The sequence below is a fragment of the Phyllobates terribilis genome, unplaced genomic scaffold (assembly GCF_046119375.1).
Source record: "Phyllobates terribilis strain yellow unplaced genomic scaffold, ASM4611937v1 Scaffold_4__5_contigs__length_816908805, whole genome shotgun sequence".
Classification (NCBI taxonomy): Eukaryota; Metazoa; Chordata; class Amphibia; order Anura; family Dendrobatidae; genus Phyllobates; species Phyllobates terribilis.
In genome coordinates, this window is record NW_027362764.1 from 619,521,397 (window position 1) to 619,540,473 (window position 19,077).

At 48.5% G+C, this 19,077-nt stretch overlaps 1 protein-coding gene across 2 annotated transcripts in view; it reads left to right on the forward strand.

Annotated features, from left to right (window-relative positions):
* RP1 (RP1 axonemal microtubule associated) overlaps positions 1-19,077 on the forward strand; it is a 1,013,486-nt gene that overhangs the window by 818,417 nt on the left and 175,992 nt on the right. For both annotated transcript variants that reach the window (XM_073679301.1, XM_073679302.1), the window contains exons 47-48: positions 5,519-5,645; positions 16,784-16,926. In XM_073679301.1, coding sequence (XP_073535402.1) covers positions 5,519-5,645; positions 16,784-16,926 — 270 coding nt within the window. The remainder of the gene's footprint in view (positions 1-5,518; positions 5,646-16,783; positions 16,927-19,077) is intronic.

Sequence of the window (19,077 nt, forward strand, 5' to 3'; positions counted from 1 at the left end):
GGCCCCTTGCTTGATCCTACGGAGTTTTGACTCAGCCAGGGAGATGCCATCAGGATCACCATACACCAGGGCCAAAGCTGCAAAAAACTCGTCCACAGAACGCAAAGATGGAAAGTCGGTCAGTAGGGAGAATGCCCGGGACTGGGGATCACCCCCAAGTAGGGAGACCACAATCCCCACTCATTGTTCCTCACTCCCTGAGGAACGAGGGTGGAGCCTGAAATATAATTTACAGGCTTCCCTACAAACTACAAATGTATCTCTCCCTTCACGGAACCTGTTGGGGAGAGATATTTTGGGCTCTGGTTGAGCCTGGGCATGAGACAAGACCTAATACCCAGACATGTGCTGAAGCTGCTGCACCACCTGTGACCGCAACTCAGTAACCTCATCCGTGAGGGTCTGAAGCAGCTGTCCAAAAGCTTGAGCTTGAGCTATAGGGACTCAGGAATAAAAAAAAACGGTGTGTGTCGGTTATAAGTCACGCTTAGACACGACGATGACCGGTGGATGACACAACATAAAATACAAGGGGATGTAAAAGGGGGGAAGGCCCTAACAGTAGGGAGCAAGGGATGGGACACCTCCTGACACCAACCTGTGTCTGTCCCTAAGCTCCCTCACGCCACCATCACGTGCCTAGTCCCTGACTGTCACCTCAACTACCCCTGGCTAGTGCACTGGCTGACAAGAATACTAGCCTTGTCACTACAGGTAAAGAACACAGAGTAAAATGACAAACAAGGGACTGGCAGCAAGAAAAACAACTTATCAAATCTGCAGCAAAGCTCCAACAACGGCACCAGGGTGCAGAACTCCTACAGCAGCTCCACCACAGTCACAGGAGGAGTTCAAACCTAGCTGGTCTCCATAGAAGTAACTCTGTAACCGACTGTCAGCTGATGGGTCATGTGACTATTTAAAGGGAGGTGGGAGTGTTTTTATTAACCAACATCAGCTGATCAGACAAAAAGAATTTGCCAGCAAGAAACTGACATTAACTCTTGCTGGACCAAAGGGAAAAACAACAACATTTAAACCTGCAACCAGAACTTCCACGAATCCCTTAATGATTCATGACACTGTCAATATATGTCTCACACTGAAAAAGATGCTCTAAGTTTTGTGGGGGGGTTTTCTTCTTTTCCCTGTGCATTGCTGCCTGCTTATGACTGGTCAACCTCATGCAGGGGAAGAAGTACACACCCCGGTCAAAAATCTCTGGTAACACCCTAAACTTTACAAGCTAATATGTCCGCAACTGAGAGTGTAATTGGAAAAAAAAATGTATGTTTTACTCTGCTCTGCAGCCACTATTCCATGATGTGGCCAGTTTAACATGGTCAAACTGGTGAAAGGTTCTCTTTAAATAAGACCTGTTTCAGGGAAAATACAATTAGAACTGGATTAGTAAAACCAGTTTAAAGAACACTTGTTGTGCAAAGTGCCAAAGTTATTGCAACTACAGTTCCTCGGGATTCAGAAACATCAATGGAAACAACTAAAAAAAAACATGAAAGAAAACTGCAGTCCCCTCCCACTCAGGATGGAGAACACCATGTAATGCATCCCTAAACACTCCCTAATCACAATATAATACCCCATTATCAGACCATCACCGTGATGCAATATTTTCTAACAAACATTTTACAAACCTCCAGGGTACACTTAAAACAAAGAAAATATCACACTAAAGGTAGAACTGTGTTTCTAGACAGTGCAGCTTACTTTACTAAAGCTTATCACCGTGGGGAAGGTATTTTCCAACAGAGATCACACATCCAGTAATGGGCAAACTGTTAGTAATGAAGTCAAATTGAAAGAAATAAGAGCAGAATTGATAGTGTTTATACTGCCACCCCTGGCATGTTCCTTTTCTGATGTTATATATAATGAGAACAACAAGTGCGGCTGCAAAAGGTTCACAAATGTTTATATGCTCTTAAATAAAATCATTCAGAGGTCTCTGGAATAAAGCGGCTGGAATGTGAGAGTCTGGGATCATTATGATGTGAGATTTGTTTTTAATGAAGAGTATAATGAAATTTAGCATTGTTTTCGCAATGAACTCTGTATAGGTATGATCAGGTCACACATACAGGTAGTGATGAGACCCACAGCTGTATCACTACTACAACTTTAAAGAATGGGCTAAAAATGCAAGTCTGGACAGAGAGCTATAGAAAAATGTTTTATGTAAAATTTTGCAGAACAGCCCAGCATTGGAAAATAAAGGATCTGCTATGTCCATCAGCAGCTTCACATTTTTCTATAGCATGTGTCTGGATTTTCAGCACAGAACCATTTATTAGAATAATGATGGCTTGAAATAGCAGACACAGGTACGACTGGAGCCATTTTTGGAAAAAAGATTCCGTGTTTTTTTATTTTGGACAACCCTTTTAATGCATTTTTCAGGCTCGTGCAGACAACTGTATTTTCGGTCAAAATATCGGATCACACTCAGACCAATGTTATTCTATGGGGGCCGTGCACATGTCAGATTTTTTCCTCTGACATCTCGGAGTCTATCCAAGGAAAGAATAGCAGCATGCACGATTTGCATCCGATATTCAGATCGCACTCGGACATGCAAGTCAATGAGTCCATCGAAAAACCACAGTCTGATGACATCTGAGGGCAGTCCGATTTTCACAGACAGACAGAATGGAAAAGATGAAGAAATTTTGTTTTTTCCATCTTCTCATCCGAGAAAATCAGATGAGAAGATACACATGTATCACGTCACATGTAATATAGGTGTCGGGATGCAACGCACAAAGATCACGAGGCAGAAACAATCAGGGATTGATATAACTCAATTTATATGCAGCAATGACTTTCAACAATTAGTATTAGTAGCAAGGCAAATCAACAGTAGAACTAATAACCGTAAGCTTGGAATAGCAAAGAAAGTCATTCACTAATTAACGGTAATGTTCCTTTCACAATGATGGAGTCACCACATGAGTTCTCTCTCCTGATCTGGCCCTAGGGGGTTTTCCCGCTCGGCCACAAGTCTCTCTCTGACATAGTCTATCAAAGCCCATTGAGCCTCCCATGTACCAACCGGCCCCCTCCCAACCTGAAATCCTAATCCCAGCCAACCCCAGTACCATAGGTGAAAACTGAAAGTGACGGCCCTGCTCACTCGCGCTGTTCCTCTGCAATCGCAGGCGTGCCTCTCTGGTCGCAGTCTTCGTATGGCTCTTCTCAGCCTGACTATCGGCAGTAGTCTCTTAGGCTTGGGGCAGAGAGGACGACGCCTCTGCTCTTGACATGCGACGCCGAGTCTCGGAGACTTGACCAGCGCGGATCCTGGTCCTGACCAGAGTAGACAGAACTTGCAGTTCTCTGCGGGGGATGCGGACCCTGCCAGGCGGTGCCCGGCACCAGAGTTGCGCAGACCTCCCGCTGAGGCCTGCCATGCTGGACTCTGCGGCGTCTCTAGAGCACGTCTGCTCCGCTATCTGGCTTGGCGCCAAATCTCCCAACCTGCCTGCAGTTTGGCACACAGGGCTTATACATCAAGGAAGTCCTTCCTGTGGGTCACTGTAGCACCCCGAGGGTTCGGTTGCTACAGAGGTATTGCATCTCACCCAGATGTGCGATATCTCACTTCCAGGTAAGGATGGAGTGTGGCTCAGGACCCTAACACCCACATGCACTACACCACATTTCCGGGGGACAGCTCGACGGTGCTCCCATTAGTTATGCAGGCACGAGTGAGCATGTCCCTGGCTGGAGTGGGGGGAGGGAACACCTAGAGAAGGGAACCCGGTAGTGTGTGCGTGGGGGAAGTAGATTCTGGGTGCACTCTGTACAGGAGTATAAAGGGAGGCACCATTTTGGAAAGGGAGTGAGTTGAGAGAGGAGAAGACAGGGAGCAGAGCTGCTTTATGGGCTCTGCTCCACAGGCAGGCCCTGTCAGGAGGCCTGAGCCTGGAGGAGGGAAGAAGGAGGAAGAGGAGCAGACTGGGCTCCAGGAAGGACAGAGGGGACCCCAGGGGTGTGGACTGGCTGGTAGCCACCACACGCCCGCCGCTACCTGAGTAGGGGGGTCAGGTCAAGAAGATGGGAACCGGATCCCAAATTAGTGGAGGAGAGAAACTACCCTCAACTAAGAACCGGAGGCTGCGACATTACATGTGGAGCAGCCCCTCACCACACCCGCTAGAAAGGCACCACATAGGACCTGGGAAACGCAGGCCAACGTTTGCCCACCAAGAAGGTCCGAGGCAGCTGGACATAAGCGTGGTCACTAGTGGGGTTGAAGACCAGAGACAGGGGACATAAAGGGGGTCCTGCAAAGCACTCCAGAAAGACCTGGGAGTTAACCGAGCCCCTCACCTGGTGAGCACAGCACGACACAGGCGGCCACCTCTGCAGCGGTGGCCTGGAGCAGTAACCAAGTAACCGTGAGTAAAGACCCTGAACTGCACCACCAAGACTCCGAGTTGTCTTTGTTGCGCTCGTGTACCACCATCACCCCCATCATTTATCCCTGCTGCCCTGAGGCCATACCCCTCCCGTTGGGGGTTATAACATCATCGCTGCACCCACACCACCGGCCTCAGCGGACTGTTCTGCAGCGGCGGCTGCAAAGCCGCACTCAACGGGTGGCGTAGTCGACATCCAAGTTAACATCTACTGCCATAGACTGCCACTTAGTTTGACACCCTGGGCACGGACCGGGTCACCGCCACAAAGACTACTACCCCTATCCAGATCCGGCTCCGGGTATCCCCTGAATATGGCCCAGGGGGCGCATCATCACCAGTTCAGGTCCAGCACCCAAAGTCACTCCCCCTGCAAATCTTCCAGCACAATTTGGTTCTGCTTGATTTCACTTGGCCAGCAGATGGCAGTCTTTCCTCATTAATGGCACATCCTTCAAGGGTTCTTCAGGAAATTCACTGCTTCTTATTACACACACTCTGATCAAACTTTTATGATTGTGTGATTAGCATAATAGGCCCAATTCTCTTGGATGAGAGGAAATACTGTTGTGTGACCCTACCCTTCCACATAGTCTGGATGTGCTGAGATTGATTATTACTAACTATAACAGGTGCTGTTGTGAGCTAAATATGTTATGTCTAGAAGCGTCTGCAAAGCTTCAAGTGCTGGAAGAGCATACAATATTTGGGATTGTTAAGAATTTTCTATGTTTTTGAAAAACTCAAAAACTTTGAGATCACTGTTTAAATCACACATGTCAATCTCTGGCCCATGGGCCAAATATGGCCCTTAGAGGGATTTTAATTTGGCCCGCGACACCAGAACCACCACCTCTGTGGTCACCTTATTCTTTATGGATGACCTTGTGGGGCCCATTATTTTGTATGGAGGACCTTGTATACTGGGTGTTCTGCGACTTTGTCCAAGTTTTTCATTTTGATCCTCTGTGTGTTTGAGTTTGACATCCCTGTTTTATATGGTCTATGTACTGATGCTGAGTATGATATGTTTCATCATACACAATTTCTAACCAACTTTTTAACTTTTTATTGTACAGGTGCAGTTAAAGCATACACAAAGTGGAGACATTCTAGAATTTCCATTTCTACAGACTTTTGGTAGTAAAGAAAATAACTTGGCAGCTGAACTACCAGTTTTGAAGCCTTCTGGACCTTTAATAACAGGTTTTTAATAATGTTTTCAAAAAGATTTACAGTATCTTCTAGAATACACATAATAATATAATAATGCAGAACAGTTCAATGCATTCCAGGTTCAAATGAATCTTATCTATTAAACATTTAGGACCAACTGACATACAGTACTGGAAGAATAAAGTTAACACCAAGTGGCGTAAATGTATGACACTGTGATCTGTTTATTTATTTAACTCACTTCTATAGCGCCATTCATTTCCACAGCACTTTACAGATATAATCACTGTCTCTATTGGGGCTCACAATCTAGATTCCCTATTAGTATGTCTTTGGAGTGTGGGAGGAAACCAGAGAACCCGGAGGAAACCCTCATAAACACGGGGAGAACATACAAACTCCTTGCAGATGTTGTCCTTGGTAGGATATGAACCCAGGACTGCAGTGCTACAGTGCAGTTGCAGCAGCTTTGATTAAATGGATTGTCCACTTCTGGATAACATTAAATTAATGGCTCCAGGGGGCAACATAAAATAAAAAAAGAACTCTATACTTACCTTCTGGACAGTTTTCAACACTGCGTCCCCCTCAGTTTATTGGACATAAACAATGTCATATGACTGAAAATTTGTACTTGAAAAATTGAGAATAATTATACGTACGTACGCTGCGCCCAAAACGCTGCTATTGCTGATCGCGGGCACGTACCCTAAACATGATTATTTTTTAAATAAAGTATTAACCTGCAGATATAGGGTTAATCTGAGGCTTAATAGCAGGCAGTTAATAGTTAATTAACCTGCTCTGTACCCGCACTTACCTGGACGCTGCAGGGAGAAAATGAACTTTATTCCCCCCATTTCGGTTTCAGTCATGAGGGCGGTGCTGGTGTGGGTTCAGTCACCGCTCTGAGTATACAGATCAGCAGCTGTAAATGCGACCCTGGTCCTGACTGACAGCTGGGACTAATGCTGAGCCAGTGTCAGTCAGGGTCGGGGGGAGGTTACAGCCGCTGATCTCTGTTCTCAGAGCGGTGACTGAGTCAGCACCGGTGTCATCCCCGTGACTGAAACCTGAACGCTGTCGGGGAAATAAAGTTAAAAGCTTAATATCACTATTAACCCAATATCTGCAGGTTAATAGCATTTTTTTCTGGTGACAGGTTCCCTTTAAACACTTCACTCCTGAGATATTTTTCATTTTTGTACTTTTGATTCCAAGAGCCCATGATGATGGTTCTTGTAGCTGTTATTACATGGACACCCAATGGTCTGTGCACACGACATCTTTTCAAGCTGATTACGTCTGGAACCCACCTGAAAAAGCACTGCGAAACCGACACCAAAAAAAGGAAAAAACGACATTGCTGTGTATTTGTTCAATCTTTTGCTACTTGTTTTAACTGCTTGATCATTCTTTGAAAAGCAGCCCCATAGTTTGAATCATAGAAAAAGGACACTGCACAATGGCAAAACTGGCAGCGAAGATGCTTCCTGAAACGGCTATGCCTAGGAAAACCTTTGCCAGTGTCTTAAAGACTTTGTGTACACATACTTTAAATGCTGTTATTAAAGCAGAGTAACAGCTCAGGCAAAAAGTTGCCCTACAATCATATACAAAAGGAAACTAAAAAATCTAAAATAAAAAAAATAAAAACATTAGAAAAAAGAATAGTCAGCATCAGCTTCTAAACAGTAAAAAAGGAGATTAATGGTGTTATAAAATATATGGATTGTGAAAACTTAAGGAGTAACTGCCATTTACATTTTTATTTCATAAATAGTACCCATGAAAATAAGGAACTTTGTAATATATCTTAGTGACGCGCCCCTGGGCCTGTGTCGCGCTGCGTTGCGCACGCGGGAGCTTACCCGGAGCCGGATCTCTTGAGGGTTGTAGTCCCGTGGCGGTGACCCGGTCCGTGCCCAGGGAGTCAAACTGAGCGGCGATGTAACAGCGGTAGATGCAGGACGACTACGCCACCCGTTGAATGCAGCTATGGAGCTGCCGCTGCAGGACAGTCCGCTGAGGCCGGTGGATGGATGGTGCAGCGTAGATGGTATAACCCCCAACGGGAGGGGTATGGCCTCAGGGCAGCAGATGTGGATGATGGGGGTAGCAGGAACCACTCAGAGACGGTGCGGTGTAATTCAGGGTCTTTACTGGTAACAACGATAGACCCTCCCGGAGTACTTGCTAGTGAACGGGGCCTGGTCAGTCCTTGAGCAGATGGGATCTCCCCTGGCCAGGCGGAGTTGTAGGCCTCCCAAACTGACTGTACTCTTCTGGCTACCTTGCTAGAAGCAGATATAAGTAGCCCACGTCCCTGAGTGTACCGTGTGGTGCTCACCCGTATGGCCAGTGACTCGGGGCCTTCTAATGGCTTCCGCTCCACGATGGCGGTGCTGGTCCCACGCGTGTGACCGTGCCTTCGGGTTTCTGGGCCTGAGGACCTGAAATCCCCTGCCGGTCGGCTTCTGCTGCTGGGTAAGAGTTAGTCCCCACAGCCTCGGACGCCGGGTCCGGTAAGAAAGCTTCTCAGTCAGGGCGAGCTCTGCAGCTGCCAGCCCCTGACTCGTAGTAGTATTGCTTCTGCTGTTTCTTGTCTCTACTCTCCTTGACTGCTAACCCTGCTTCAGCCCCGGGTTTATATAGGGGAAGTTCTTCCCCTCCCAAGACTGGGCAGGAGGTGTGGCATGCACAGGATCCCTGACCAAAGGACCTCCCACCTGCTCTCAGACATAATATCTCTATCACTGTGGCAACCAGACCCCTGGGGTGTCACATTCCCCCCTAGTGAAATTTAGTACTCCGGGACTAAACATATTTTAGAAAAAACATAACAAGATATAACAATAACAATACAATAAAGAAACACATAAAGGTGGTCACGGCATGTCCGTAACCGGGTGCAGTCTTTGAAGAAAGCAAGGTGTCCATTTCACCAAAACAGGGAGACGTAACCAGGTAGGGGTCTGTCCTACCCCGAGTCCTTAACAGTCTCTAGTCCATCCTGGGTTACGCTCCAACTATGTACAAGGATTCCCGGTAAATCCACCAAGGATTCCTAAAAATAACTGGAAACACAAAATTATACACAAGCAACAATACACAGATAAACATAAATGAAACAATTTATACACTTCAAATCCTCCAGCGTGCGGGTAACTGGCCTCTAGTGGCCCTAGTGGACCTACGGAGCTGACTGTCTGGCCCTGAACTACAGGGTGTAGGAGCTGTCAAGGGTAAACTGGGCAGCTGTCTACCGGCTCTTTGTCTCACTAGGGGTACGGCAGGCTCACTATAAACAGAGGGTTGATCCTCCTGTTCTGCTTGTGTGGAGTCTTCTGCCTCCTTGACCGGCTGTTCTTCCAGCTCTACCTGTTGCTCCGTAGGTGCTTGGGATGCTGGTTGGAGGAAGGTGAGTACGGGTACCACAACTGCACCATTGACTTGAGTCCAAGACCGAGGAAAGTCCCCGAGCACAGTACTAACCATATCTTCCCTTTCCTCTACGGGTCGATGGTCTTCTTGTTCCTTTTCAGGGTTCCTCAGTTGTTCGGGACACTTCTTCAGGTGGTCCCGGGATACAATGGCTGTAGTTTCCCCTCCGTCTTTACTGATGGTGCAGACCTTCGGGTTCTCGTGGCTTGAGGGCAGTACGGTGTACGGGTCCTTCTCCAACTGGTCGTCCAACTTGTGGAGCCTTCTTTTCCTCTTTAAGACCTGCTCTCCGGGTACCAGTGGAACGGCGGGAGCGTACTGGTTGTAAGTTTTCTCTTGTCTTTCCCTAGCCTGACAGAGACTTCGCTCCACGCTCTCCTGTACTTTCCGGTACTGTTGCTGCCTCTCTGTGTCCCAGTCTGCTTCTGGTGAAGTGTCCTCGGGTGTCAGGACTCCCATTTCCAGGTCAACAGGTAACTTACCAGGTCTCGCCCTCATTAGGTAAGCCGGGGTACAGTTGGTGGAACCTACCGGGATGTGGTTGTATAGGTCCACCAGATCGGGCAACTTCTCAGGCCACAGACTGCGTTCTTCCAGGGGCAATGTTTTGAGAAGATCCATTACCACCTGGTTCATTTTTTCACAAAGTCCATTAGTTTGCGGATGGTAGGGTGTCGTCCTTATCTTCCGGCAGCCATACAGATTGCAAAATTCCTGGAAGACCTCCGCTTCAAAGGCAGGTCCCTGGTCCGTCAGCACTTGGTCCGGGTACCCGTGTGGATGGCAGAAGTGCTGCTGGAAGGCTCTAGCTGCTGTTTGAGCCGTTAAGTCCTTGACGGGGACGACAACCAAGAACCGGGAGTAATGATCCACGATGGTTAACGCGTAGACGTAGCCACTTCTGCTTGGGGTCAGTTTTACATGATCCAAGGCTACCAGTTCCAACGGTTGCCGGGTGACGATGGACTGCAGGGGAGTCTTCTGGCTGGCACGGTCCTTCCTACTCAGGTTGCACGGGCCACAGTCTCTGCACCACTTCTCGATGGTTCCCCTCATGCCTACCCAGTGGAACCGCTCGCGCAGCAGGAACTCCAGCTTCTTCCACCCGAAGTGTCCAGCTCCGTCGTGGTATGCCTCCATCACCATGGCTGCGTCTCTTCGTGGCACCACTACTTGCCAGAGTAATTCATGTGTCCGGGAGTTAACCATTCTGCGGCACAACTTCCCTTTGTAAAGGAACAGTCGACTCTTCTCTGCCCATAGTTGTTTGGCTTCCTCCGGAGCGTCTGGTTCAAGGCGAGCCTCCGGCCGAGTCAGCATCTCCTTCACCAGTCGGACGGCAGGGTCGCTGTCTTGCGTTTCCGCCCAGTTGTAGTGGGGTAAGGGGTTCAACGTAGCAGCCTGCTTACTCCTTACCCGGTGGGAGTACTGGATAGTCCCATGACGGTGGAACGCAGGGAGTTCAACTTCTTCCAGTCCCTCCGGATCTTCCCCTCCGTCCGGCAGGTTGGGCATCCTGGACAGGGTGTCCGCGTTGGTATTGGAGCGTCCTGCCCGGTATTTGATTGTGAACTCGTAGTTGGACAGACGGGCCATCCACCTCTGCTCCAGGGCACCGAGTCTTGCCGTGTCCAGGTGTGTCAACGGGTTGTTATCCGTGTACACGGTGAACCGGGAAGAAGCGAGGTAATGCTTAAAGCGCTCGGTGACTGCCCATACCACGGCCAGGAACTCTAACTTAAATGAGCTGTAATTCTCGGGGTTCCTTTCGGTGGGTCGCAGTTTTCGGCTTGCGTAGGCGATTACTCGTTCTTTCCCTTGCTGAATCTGGGACAGCACGGCTCCTAGCCCGATGTTACTGGCGTCGGTGTAGAGGATAAAGGGCTGGCTATAATCCGGGTATGCCAGGATTTCATCCCCCGTGAGGGCCATCTTCAGCTGGCGGAAGGACTCTTCTTCCAGCTCCTCCCATTTGAAGGGCGGCTTCTGGTTCTTGGCCTTCCGGGACTGGCCTATCAGGAGGTCCTGCATAGGAGCTGCCTTTTTGGTGAAGCCGGGGATGAATCTGCGGTAATAGCCTACCAACCCAAGGAACTGCCGCACTTCCTTTACACTGGAGGGACTTGGCCATTCCTTAATTGCGGTGATCTTATCAGGGTCGGGAGCCACTCCATCAGCGCTCACCACGTGTCCCAGGTACTGCACCTTTGGCTTCAGGAGGTGACACTTAGAGGGTTTCACCTTCAGGCCGTAACTTGCCAGGGCTTCGAACACTTCCGCCAGATGTTTCAGGTGGTCCTCATAAGTCTTGGAATATACGATGACATCGTCCAGGTACAACAAGACCGTCTCGAAGTTTTTGTGTCCCAGACAGCACTCCATTAATCGTTGGAAGGTTCCTGGTGCGTTACAAAGTCCAAACGGCATACAGGTAAACTCGCTAAGTCCCATCGGGGTGGTGAATGCGGTCTTCTCCCGGTCCGCCTCTGCTACAGGAACCTGCCAGTACCCGCTAGTGAGATCCAAGGTAGAGAAGAAGTTAGCAGATCTTAAAGCAGCCAAAGACTCCTCTATCCTTGGTAAAGGGTACGCATCCTTGTGTGTGATACGGTTGATTTTCCGGTAATCTACACACATCCTCATAGTGTTGTCTTTCTTTTTGACTAAAACCAGTGGGGCTGCCCAGGGGCTACAGCTATCCCGGATTACCCCAGCCTCCTTCATGTCTCTAAGCATCCCCTTGGCGTGTTGGTAATGTGCAGGGGGTACGGGTCGATACCTCTCTTTTATGGGAGGATGATCTCCCGTGGAGATGCGGTGTTCTACCCCCTTGACTCGCCCGAAGTCTAACGGGTGTTTACTAAACACTCTCTCATACTCTTGAACCACCCGGTAGACTCCCTGTTTCTGGTGGGAGGGAGTGGAGTCAGTTCCCAAGTGTAGTTGCTGACACCAATCCTCCATTACTTTCTTAGAGCCGTTACCTTCCTCCGGGTGAGATGGAGGCAAGGGTTCCACAGATTGTATAGCATTTTGGCTAATGGTATATAATTTGGCTAGCGTGGCATACCGGGGCAGGTACACTTCCCTCTTCCCGATATTGATTATGCGAACGGGCACCCTCCCATGGCGTACATTAACCACCCCCCGTGCTGTCAAGATGGTGGGCCTACTGTCTGAGTAAACTGGTTCTACCATTGCCTGGTAATCTCTACCCCTCAGACCAATAGCTGCCCGACACCAAATCATCATTTCACTTTTTGGGGGCATGGCAATAGGAAAAGGGTCACACATTCTTACGCTACCAATCTCACCGACGGAGAGTTCCACCTGTTGCCGTCGCATCAGTGCCCGGATCTCTTTCTGGAGCACTCGCTGCTCGCCGGAGCTGGCGTTCTTGGCAACCTGCTGTAAAAGGAAAATCACCTCTGCAAGACAATTTTCAATTACATTAGTTCCTAGAGTTATTTTTGGGTGACTCTCATGTTTGTCAATATCTACAATGATCAGTCCCTGTGCTGCCAGTTCGACTCTACCGATTTTGATGGTCACCTCTTTAAATCCGATCTGTGGCACGGGCTGGCCATTGCTGGCGATGATACTCAAGTCGTCGTCAGGGTAGCGGGTAATATCCGAGTCATTCCAGTACTGCTTAAAGAGCACGTACGGGATGGTGGTGACCTGTGACCCGGTGTCCAGTAGGGCACTCATGGGAATGCCATCCAGTACCACAGGCAAGACTGGACGTCCTCCCACATATCTGTCGCGCCAGTTCGATGGGCCTGGTGATCTTTTTCCTGGGGGTTGGCCCTCTACCCCAGGTTGTGCCCGTTTAAAGAACAGTACCTTGCCATATGTCCAGGTTGATTGCAGCGGCGGCAGATGGGTCGTCCGTCCTCGCTGTATCGGTCACTGGGTCTTCCTCTGGCCGGTGGGGTCCTCCTTGGTCGACGCCACGGGATGTCCTCCGGTCCGGATGCCAGCTGGATCTTCCCTGGAGTGGAAACCTGTAAAGACTGCACAGTTCGGGTTAGTGCAGCAACGCTCTTAGCTAGCTCTTGGACCTGATGGTGTAGGTCTGGAGCCGGGTCATTGTCCAAAGCCTGCGCATCAGCTCCCACAGGCCCTGCCGACAAGGGCGCCGCCTCCTGGTGGTAAGTGATAGCAGGGCGCTTGTGGGTCACAACGCCACCCGGTGCCGGTTCTCGGAGCACCCGGATGGCTCTGTCCTTGAACTGTGCAAAGCCCAGATGGGGATCCTGTAAGGCCATTGCCCGCAACTGGGTTCGGTGGGTATTACAATACAGTCCCTCTATAAACTGTTCGGTCAACAGCCTGTCCTCGTTTCCCACTCCATCAGGGTCGGTCTGCTTAATGGCCCTCAGGGCCTCTTGTAGGTTTAGTGCATAGTCCCTTATACTCTCATGCGCTCGCTGCTTGCACCCGTAGAATCTAAGCTTAATCTCGGCTGAGGTGCGGGTATCAAAGGTGTCCTTCAGCCGGGTTAGTATCCCTGCGACAGTCTTCCTCCCAGGTGGCCAGGATTTTACTTCCCTTTTGGCTGCCCCGGTTAGTTGGGCCACCAGGATGCTCACTTTTTGCTCTTCTGTGAGGGGGTACACCTGGAAGAGGCTATCCAGCTTTTCTCTAAAGTCATGCAGGGTATGTGACTCCCCTGAGTACTGGGGTAGCCAAGCTGCTCCCGGGATATAGGGCATGGTGAAGGGCATAACTGCAGCAGCGGTAGCGCTGGTGGGGGTTGAGGCAGTGAAGCTCTCCTCCGTATCCGACATCTTCCTCCCCCCTAGTGGACCGTGGCCTACCTTGCGATGATCCTCTTCCGTAGGCCGCGGCTCCGCAGTGGATCGTCAGGGTTGAGGACCTTCCGTCGCGCTCCTGTGACGTCGGCGTCTGCTGGGCTCCTTCCAGGACCTTACGCAACGTCCGGACGTGAGGCGGGGCTTCAGTTCTCGCGCGCTTTCGGAGTCCACGCCCCTCTTCTTCCCGCGCGGCGTCCTCAAGATGGCGTCCAATGGCGGGAAAACTCCACGGATGGCGGGAAGAAGGCAGAAGATGGCGCCGGATGGCGGGAAACTTCACCGATGGCGGGAAGAAGGCTGAAGATGGCGCCGGATGGCGGGAATCTTCACCACAGGTAAGTTTGAAAAGTCTCTTTTTCAGGCACGCAGTACCCGGTGGTTGCGGGCACGAAATCCTGCCGACTACGCCAAAGTTGACGCGCCCCTGGGCCTGTGTCGCGCTGCGTTGCGCACGCGGAAGCTTACCCGGAGCCGGATCTCTTGAGGGTTGTAGTCCCGTGGCGGTGACCCGGTCCGTGCCCAGGGAGTCAAACTGAGCGGCGATGTAACAGGGGTAGATGCAGGACGACTACGCCACCCGTTGAATGCAGCTATGGAGCTGCCGCTGCAGGACAGTCCGCTGAGGCCGGTGGATGGATGGTGCAGCGTAGATGGTATAACCCCCAACGGGAGGGGTATGGCCTCAGGGCAGCAGATGTGGATGATGGGGGTAGCAGGAACCACTCAGAGACGGTGCGGTGTAATTCAGGGTCTTTACTGGTAACAACGATAGACCCTCCCGGAGTACTTGCTAGTGAACGGGGCCTGGTCAGTCCTTCAGCAGATGGGATCTCCCCTGGCCAGGCGGAGTTGTAGGCCTCCCAAACTGACTGTACTCTTCTGGCTACCTTGCTAGAAGCGGATATAAGTAGCCCACGTCCCTGAGTGTACCGTGTGGTGCTCACCCGTATGGCCGGTGACTCGGGGCCTTCTAATGGCTTCCGCTCCACGATGGCGGTGCTGGTCCCACGCGTGTGACCGTGCCTTCGGGTTTCTGGGCCTGTGGACCTGAAATCCCCTGCCGGTCGGCTTCTGCTGCTGGGTAAGAGTTAGTCCCCACAGCCTCGGACGCCGGGTCCGGTAAGAAAGCTTCTCAGTCAGGGCGAGCTCTGCAGCTGCCAGCCCCTGACTCGTAGTAGTATTGCTTCTGCTGTTTCTTGTCTCTACTCTCCTTGACTGCTAACCCTGCTTCAGCCCCGGGTTTATATAGGGGAAGTTCTTCCCCTCCCAAGACTGGGCAGGAGGTGTGGCATGCACAGGATCCCTGACCAAAGGACCTCACACCTGCTCTCAGACATAATATCTCTATCACTGTGGCAACCAGACCCCTGGGGTGTCACATTAGCAAAATAATCTTTCTCCACCAGGACTGATCATTCATTTTCAAAATTCTCAATTCTCGGGTAAAATCTGTAGTCAGTAAAGACAGATTGTTAAATTACTGAGATAGGAGATGGCAGTTATTACTGAAAATATTCTATACAAAGGGGTGGAGGAGGAGGAGCTGCAAGCACAGCTCCTCCTCATCTCATCTACATAGAGTCTTATCAATAACAATTGCCAACTCCTATCTCAGTAATGTAGCAATCTGTCTTCACTGAATACAGATTTTCCCAGGGAATTGAGAATTTTGAAAATTAATGATCAGTCCTGGTGGAGAAAGAAGCAAATTTCTCTGATAACATATACTGAAAAGTTTCTCATTTTTACATGTACTATTGATATATGAAATAACAATTAAAACAATGGTTACTATTTAAAGATTGGGGACAGAGGAGGATTAAGGGTAGCCAGGGCCCTAAGCAATTTAGACTGCTTGGGCCTTCCCCCCCAGCATCCCATATATCATGTAACATGTCACATGATATTTTTGGGAGGTCATGTGATAGGTCACTTGAACACACAGGTGCGGTAGTGCACAGTTACAGACGTCAGGAGACAGAGACAGAGGCACATGGAATTTTTTTCCCTTATGGAAAGCGCTATACATAACAATAGAGGATATTACATAATAAGAGACGGCGATATACTTAACATGAGAGGACGCTATATAATACAGGACAGTACTGTTCATAAGAAAAGAGGACGCTGTGTAATGTGAGGGATGTAAAGGAAAAGGCTCTACAAAGCGAGAGGGGAACATAAGTAGTAAGGGAAAGCAATATGCATAGAGGATATTATAGAGGATGCTATATAATAAGGGAAAGCATTATACATAACAAGATATGGCCCCATATACTAAGGGACTGTGCTATACATTAGAAGGGAGTATTCTCTCTGCAAGTAAAGCTGCCTTTACACTGAAAGATAATTGTGAAAGTGAGTTCTAACGGTTAGAGAAGATGTCCTGCCATTCTCTACTGCTGGCAGCAGAGCTTCAGGAACAATCCCTGCCCTGCAATAAGGATCGCTGATGGTGGCGCAAAAAATATTATAATGACGGCAATCTAGCCATGGCTTCTCCCCGGAGCCTTGGGCCCAAAGTGGTAATCCAGACCGCCCTCATTATAATCCACCCCTGGTTGGGGATACATCACAGGCCACATAGTGGCTTTTTGAAACAGGCATTTTAACTACAATTAATAGAGGCAGCAAATAAAAAAGCCCAAAATTCCTGTAATTATAAGTAACTAATTTCATTGGTAGCTAAAAACATAATAATAATAAATCATCTATGTAATTGTTCCCTCTAACTGGACAGCTGCATTTACATTGGTGCGGTTACTTTATTCATTCTTGGTGGTTCCGCAAACTCTTAGTAAACTGTGGTAAGGTATCATACAAATCTGAAGTGAACTTTTATTTCTTACCATGAAAGAAAAATATCAATAATGATGAAAACTAATATTTTTTTCATTTTCACAGTAAAGTCCTATAAAATTTCTATCAGTATCAGTCAAGTTCCAAAGCCAGCTACAGACAAAGATTTATTTATTACCTTGTCTGGACCGATGGGCAACACTGGAAGAAGAAAGGTTAAATGCAAACGGAAAGCATTGTCTTCTAAGGTACAATGTTTTAATTAAATTAATAATTAAAGTTTCCATAAAAAGTTAATAATGGGTAGTAATAATGGTCTATCAGCAGAACAAAGTGCCTCTTTCCCTTCATTGTTTACCCAGTGAAAGCGATGTAAAGCATTTGTGGCTTTAGTCCCATCAATTATCGTCCATAATGCATTGGCACATTTAACAAATCATTGACAAACAACAAATGCCAGACTTGATAATAAACATTTTTTATCCATCCATCACTTTCATAAAAACACATGAAAATAGAAAAAAAGCACAAGTGGAGAGAACATAAAAAAACACAATGGTCACTTAATGCAACTGGCGCGAAAAAATTACAGGAGTTCCTCTTTTTGCCTTTTTTGTATTGCCTTCCATGAGCTGCACTTTGCTTGTTACAGGCATGTTTAACCAGTTCCTGACAAGGCACATTTTGTGGGGTTTTTTTGTACTTGTGCTGTACATTTTTTTTCTCATTCAGATGTTCAAATCATTTTTGCATCTTGTCTTTCATGATATTTGTGGCTTAATTTCTTTTGTTATTTTCCCACACTCTCTTTTTCTTTTCTTTTTTTTTCGTTGGCCATGTTATGGGGCGATATCAGCAGGAAAATAAAGGAAATATGAGTCTGTTTTTCACATTTTTTTATGACCACAAAGAACCACTGAGCTACATTTTAAAATCTGTTCACCTTTCAGTATCAATTGTTTGTTTTTTTCAAGGCTTTTTTTAAACTATTTTTTCTGACTTTTTATTTATTTATTCACTTATTTATTTATTTTTCAGTTATTTCATATATTGCGCCCCCAACAAGATCATAAAAGATCATTGATGGAACATGACTACATTTACATAAGTTCTTTTTTATTTGATTTCCCCTTTAACTGGGGATGGTATATTGGTCCCAGTTACAGAGGAAATGAAGCCTCCTGGCTGTAGAGCAGAGATGAATGGGTCTCATAGGACCAAGCAACATCTGTTGCCTCTCTACACTCAGTGATCACATGACTGCTGCATCTGGAGGAGGAAATACCGTTAGAGCTTCCTATTTCTGTATACAGAGTGCTTGTTCGATCCTATGAATACAGCAATCAGGAAGGCAAAAACGGTATCAAACCATCTCTGCCTTCTCTACGTGAAGTCTGGCTATGTCTGGCAGCTGGCCATGATGTTGTGCAACTGCTCCACTAAGTAGTGATGTTTTAGAATATTATTGCAGAGTAGAACGCGGACTGCCTGGAGATTCATCGCCTATGGGTAGCCTGGAAGTAGTTAACGAATGAGATATGAAATTAAGCACAGGCATTTATGTGCACATACCCTGGTTTCAGGACATACTACTAAGGATGTCACATTTGTCACCTAGCACACATACCGTAATGTAGCAAGTTATCATGGTGCAAAAAAGTGTAATTCGACACCTAAGGTAATGTGGCACCCCAGGGGTCTGGTTTCCACAGTAACAGCAATGTTATGTCTGAGAGCAGGTGGGAGGTCTCTTGGTCAGGAATCCTATGCATGCCACACCTCCTGCCCAGTCCTGGGAGGGGAAGAACTTCCCCTATATAAACCTGGGGCTGAGGCAGGGTTAGGGAGTTCAGAGGGAGAGTGCAGCCAGGAGGGCTGACAGGGAGCTGTGGCTCCGGCTGGGCCCAGCTCCTGGGCCATGCCAGAAGTAGAGAAGAGAAGCAGCATAGGAAGAAACAACAGGAGCTCTGTGGGAGCAGTGTTACAAGGAGTCAGGGGCTGGCAGCTGCAGAGCTCGCCCTGACTGAGAAGATTTCTTACCGGACCCGGAGTCCGAGGCTGTGGGGACTAACTCCTACCCAGCAGCAGAATCCGTCAGGCAGGGGATTTCAGGTCCTCTGGCCAAGAAACCCGAAGGCACGGTCACACGCATGGGACCAGCACCGCCGTCATGGAGCGGAAGCTACTAGAAGGCCCCGAGTCACCGGCCATACGGGTGAGCACCACACGGTACACTCAGGGACGTGGGCTACTTATACCCGCCTCTAGCAAGGTAGCCAGAAGAGTACAGTCAGTTTGGGAGGCCTACAACTCCGCCTGGCCAGGGGAGATCCCATCTGCTCAAGGACTGACCAGGCCCCGATCGCTAGCCAGTACTCCGGGAGGGTCTATCTTTGTCA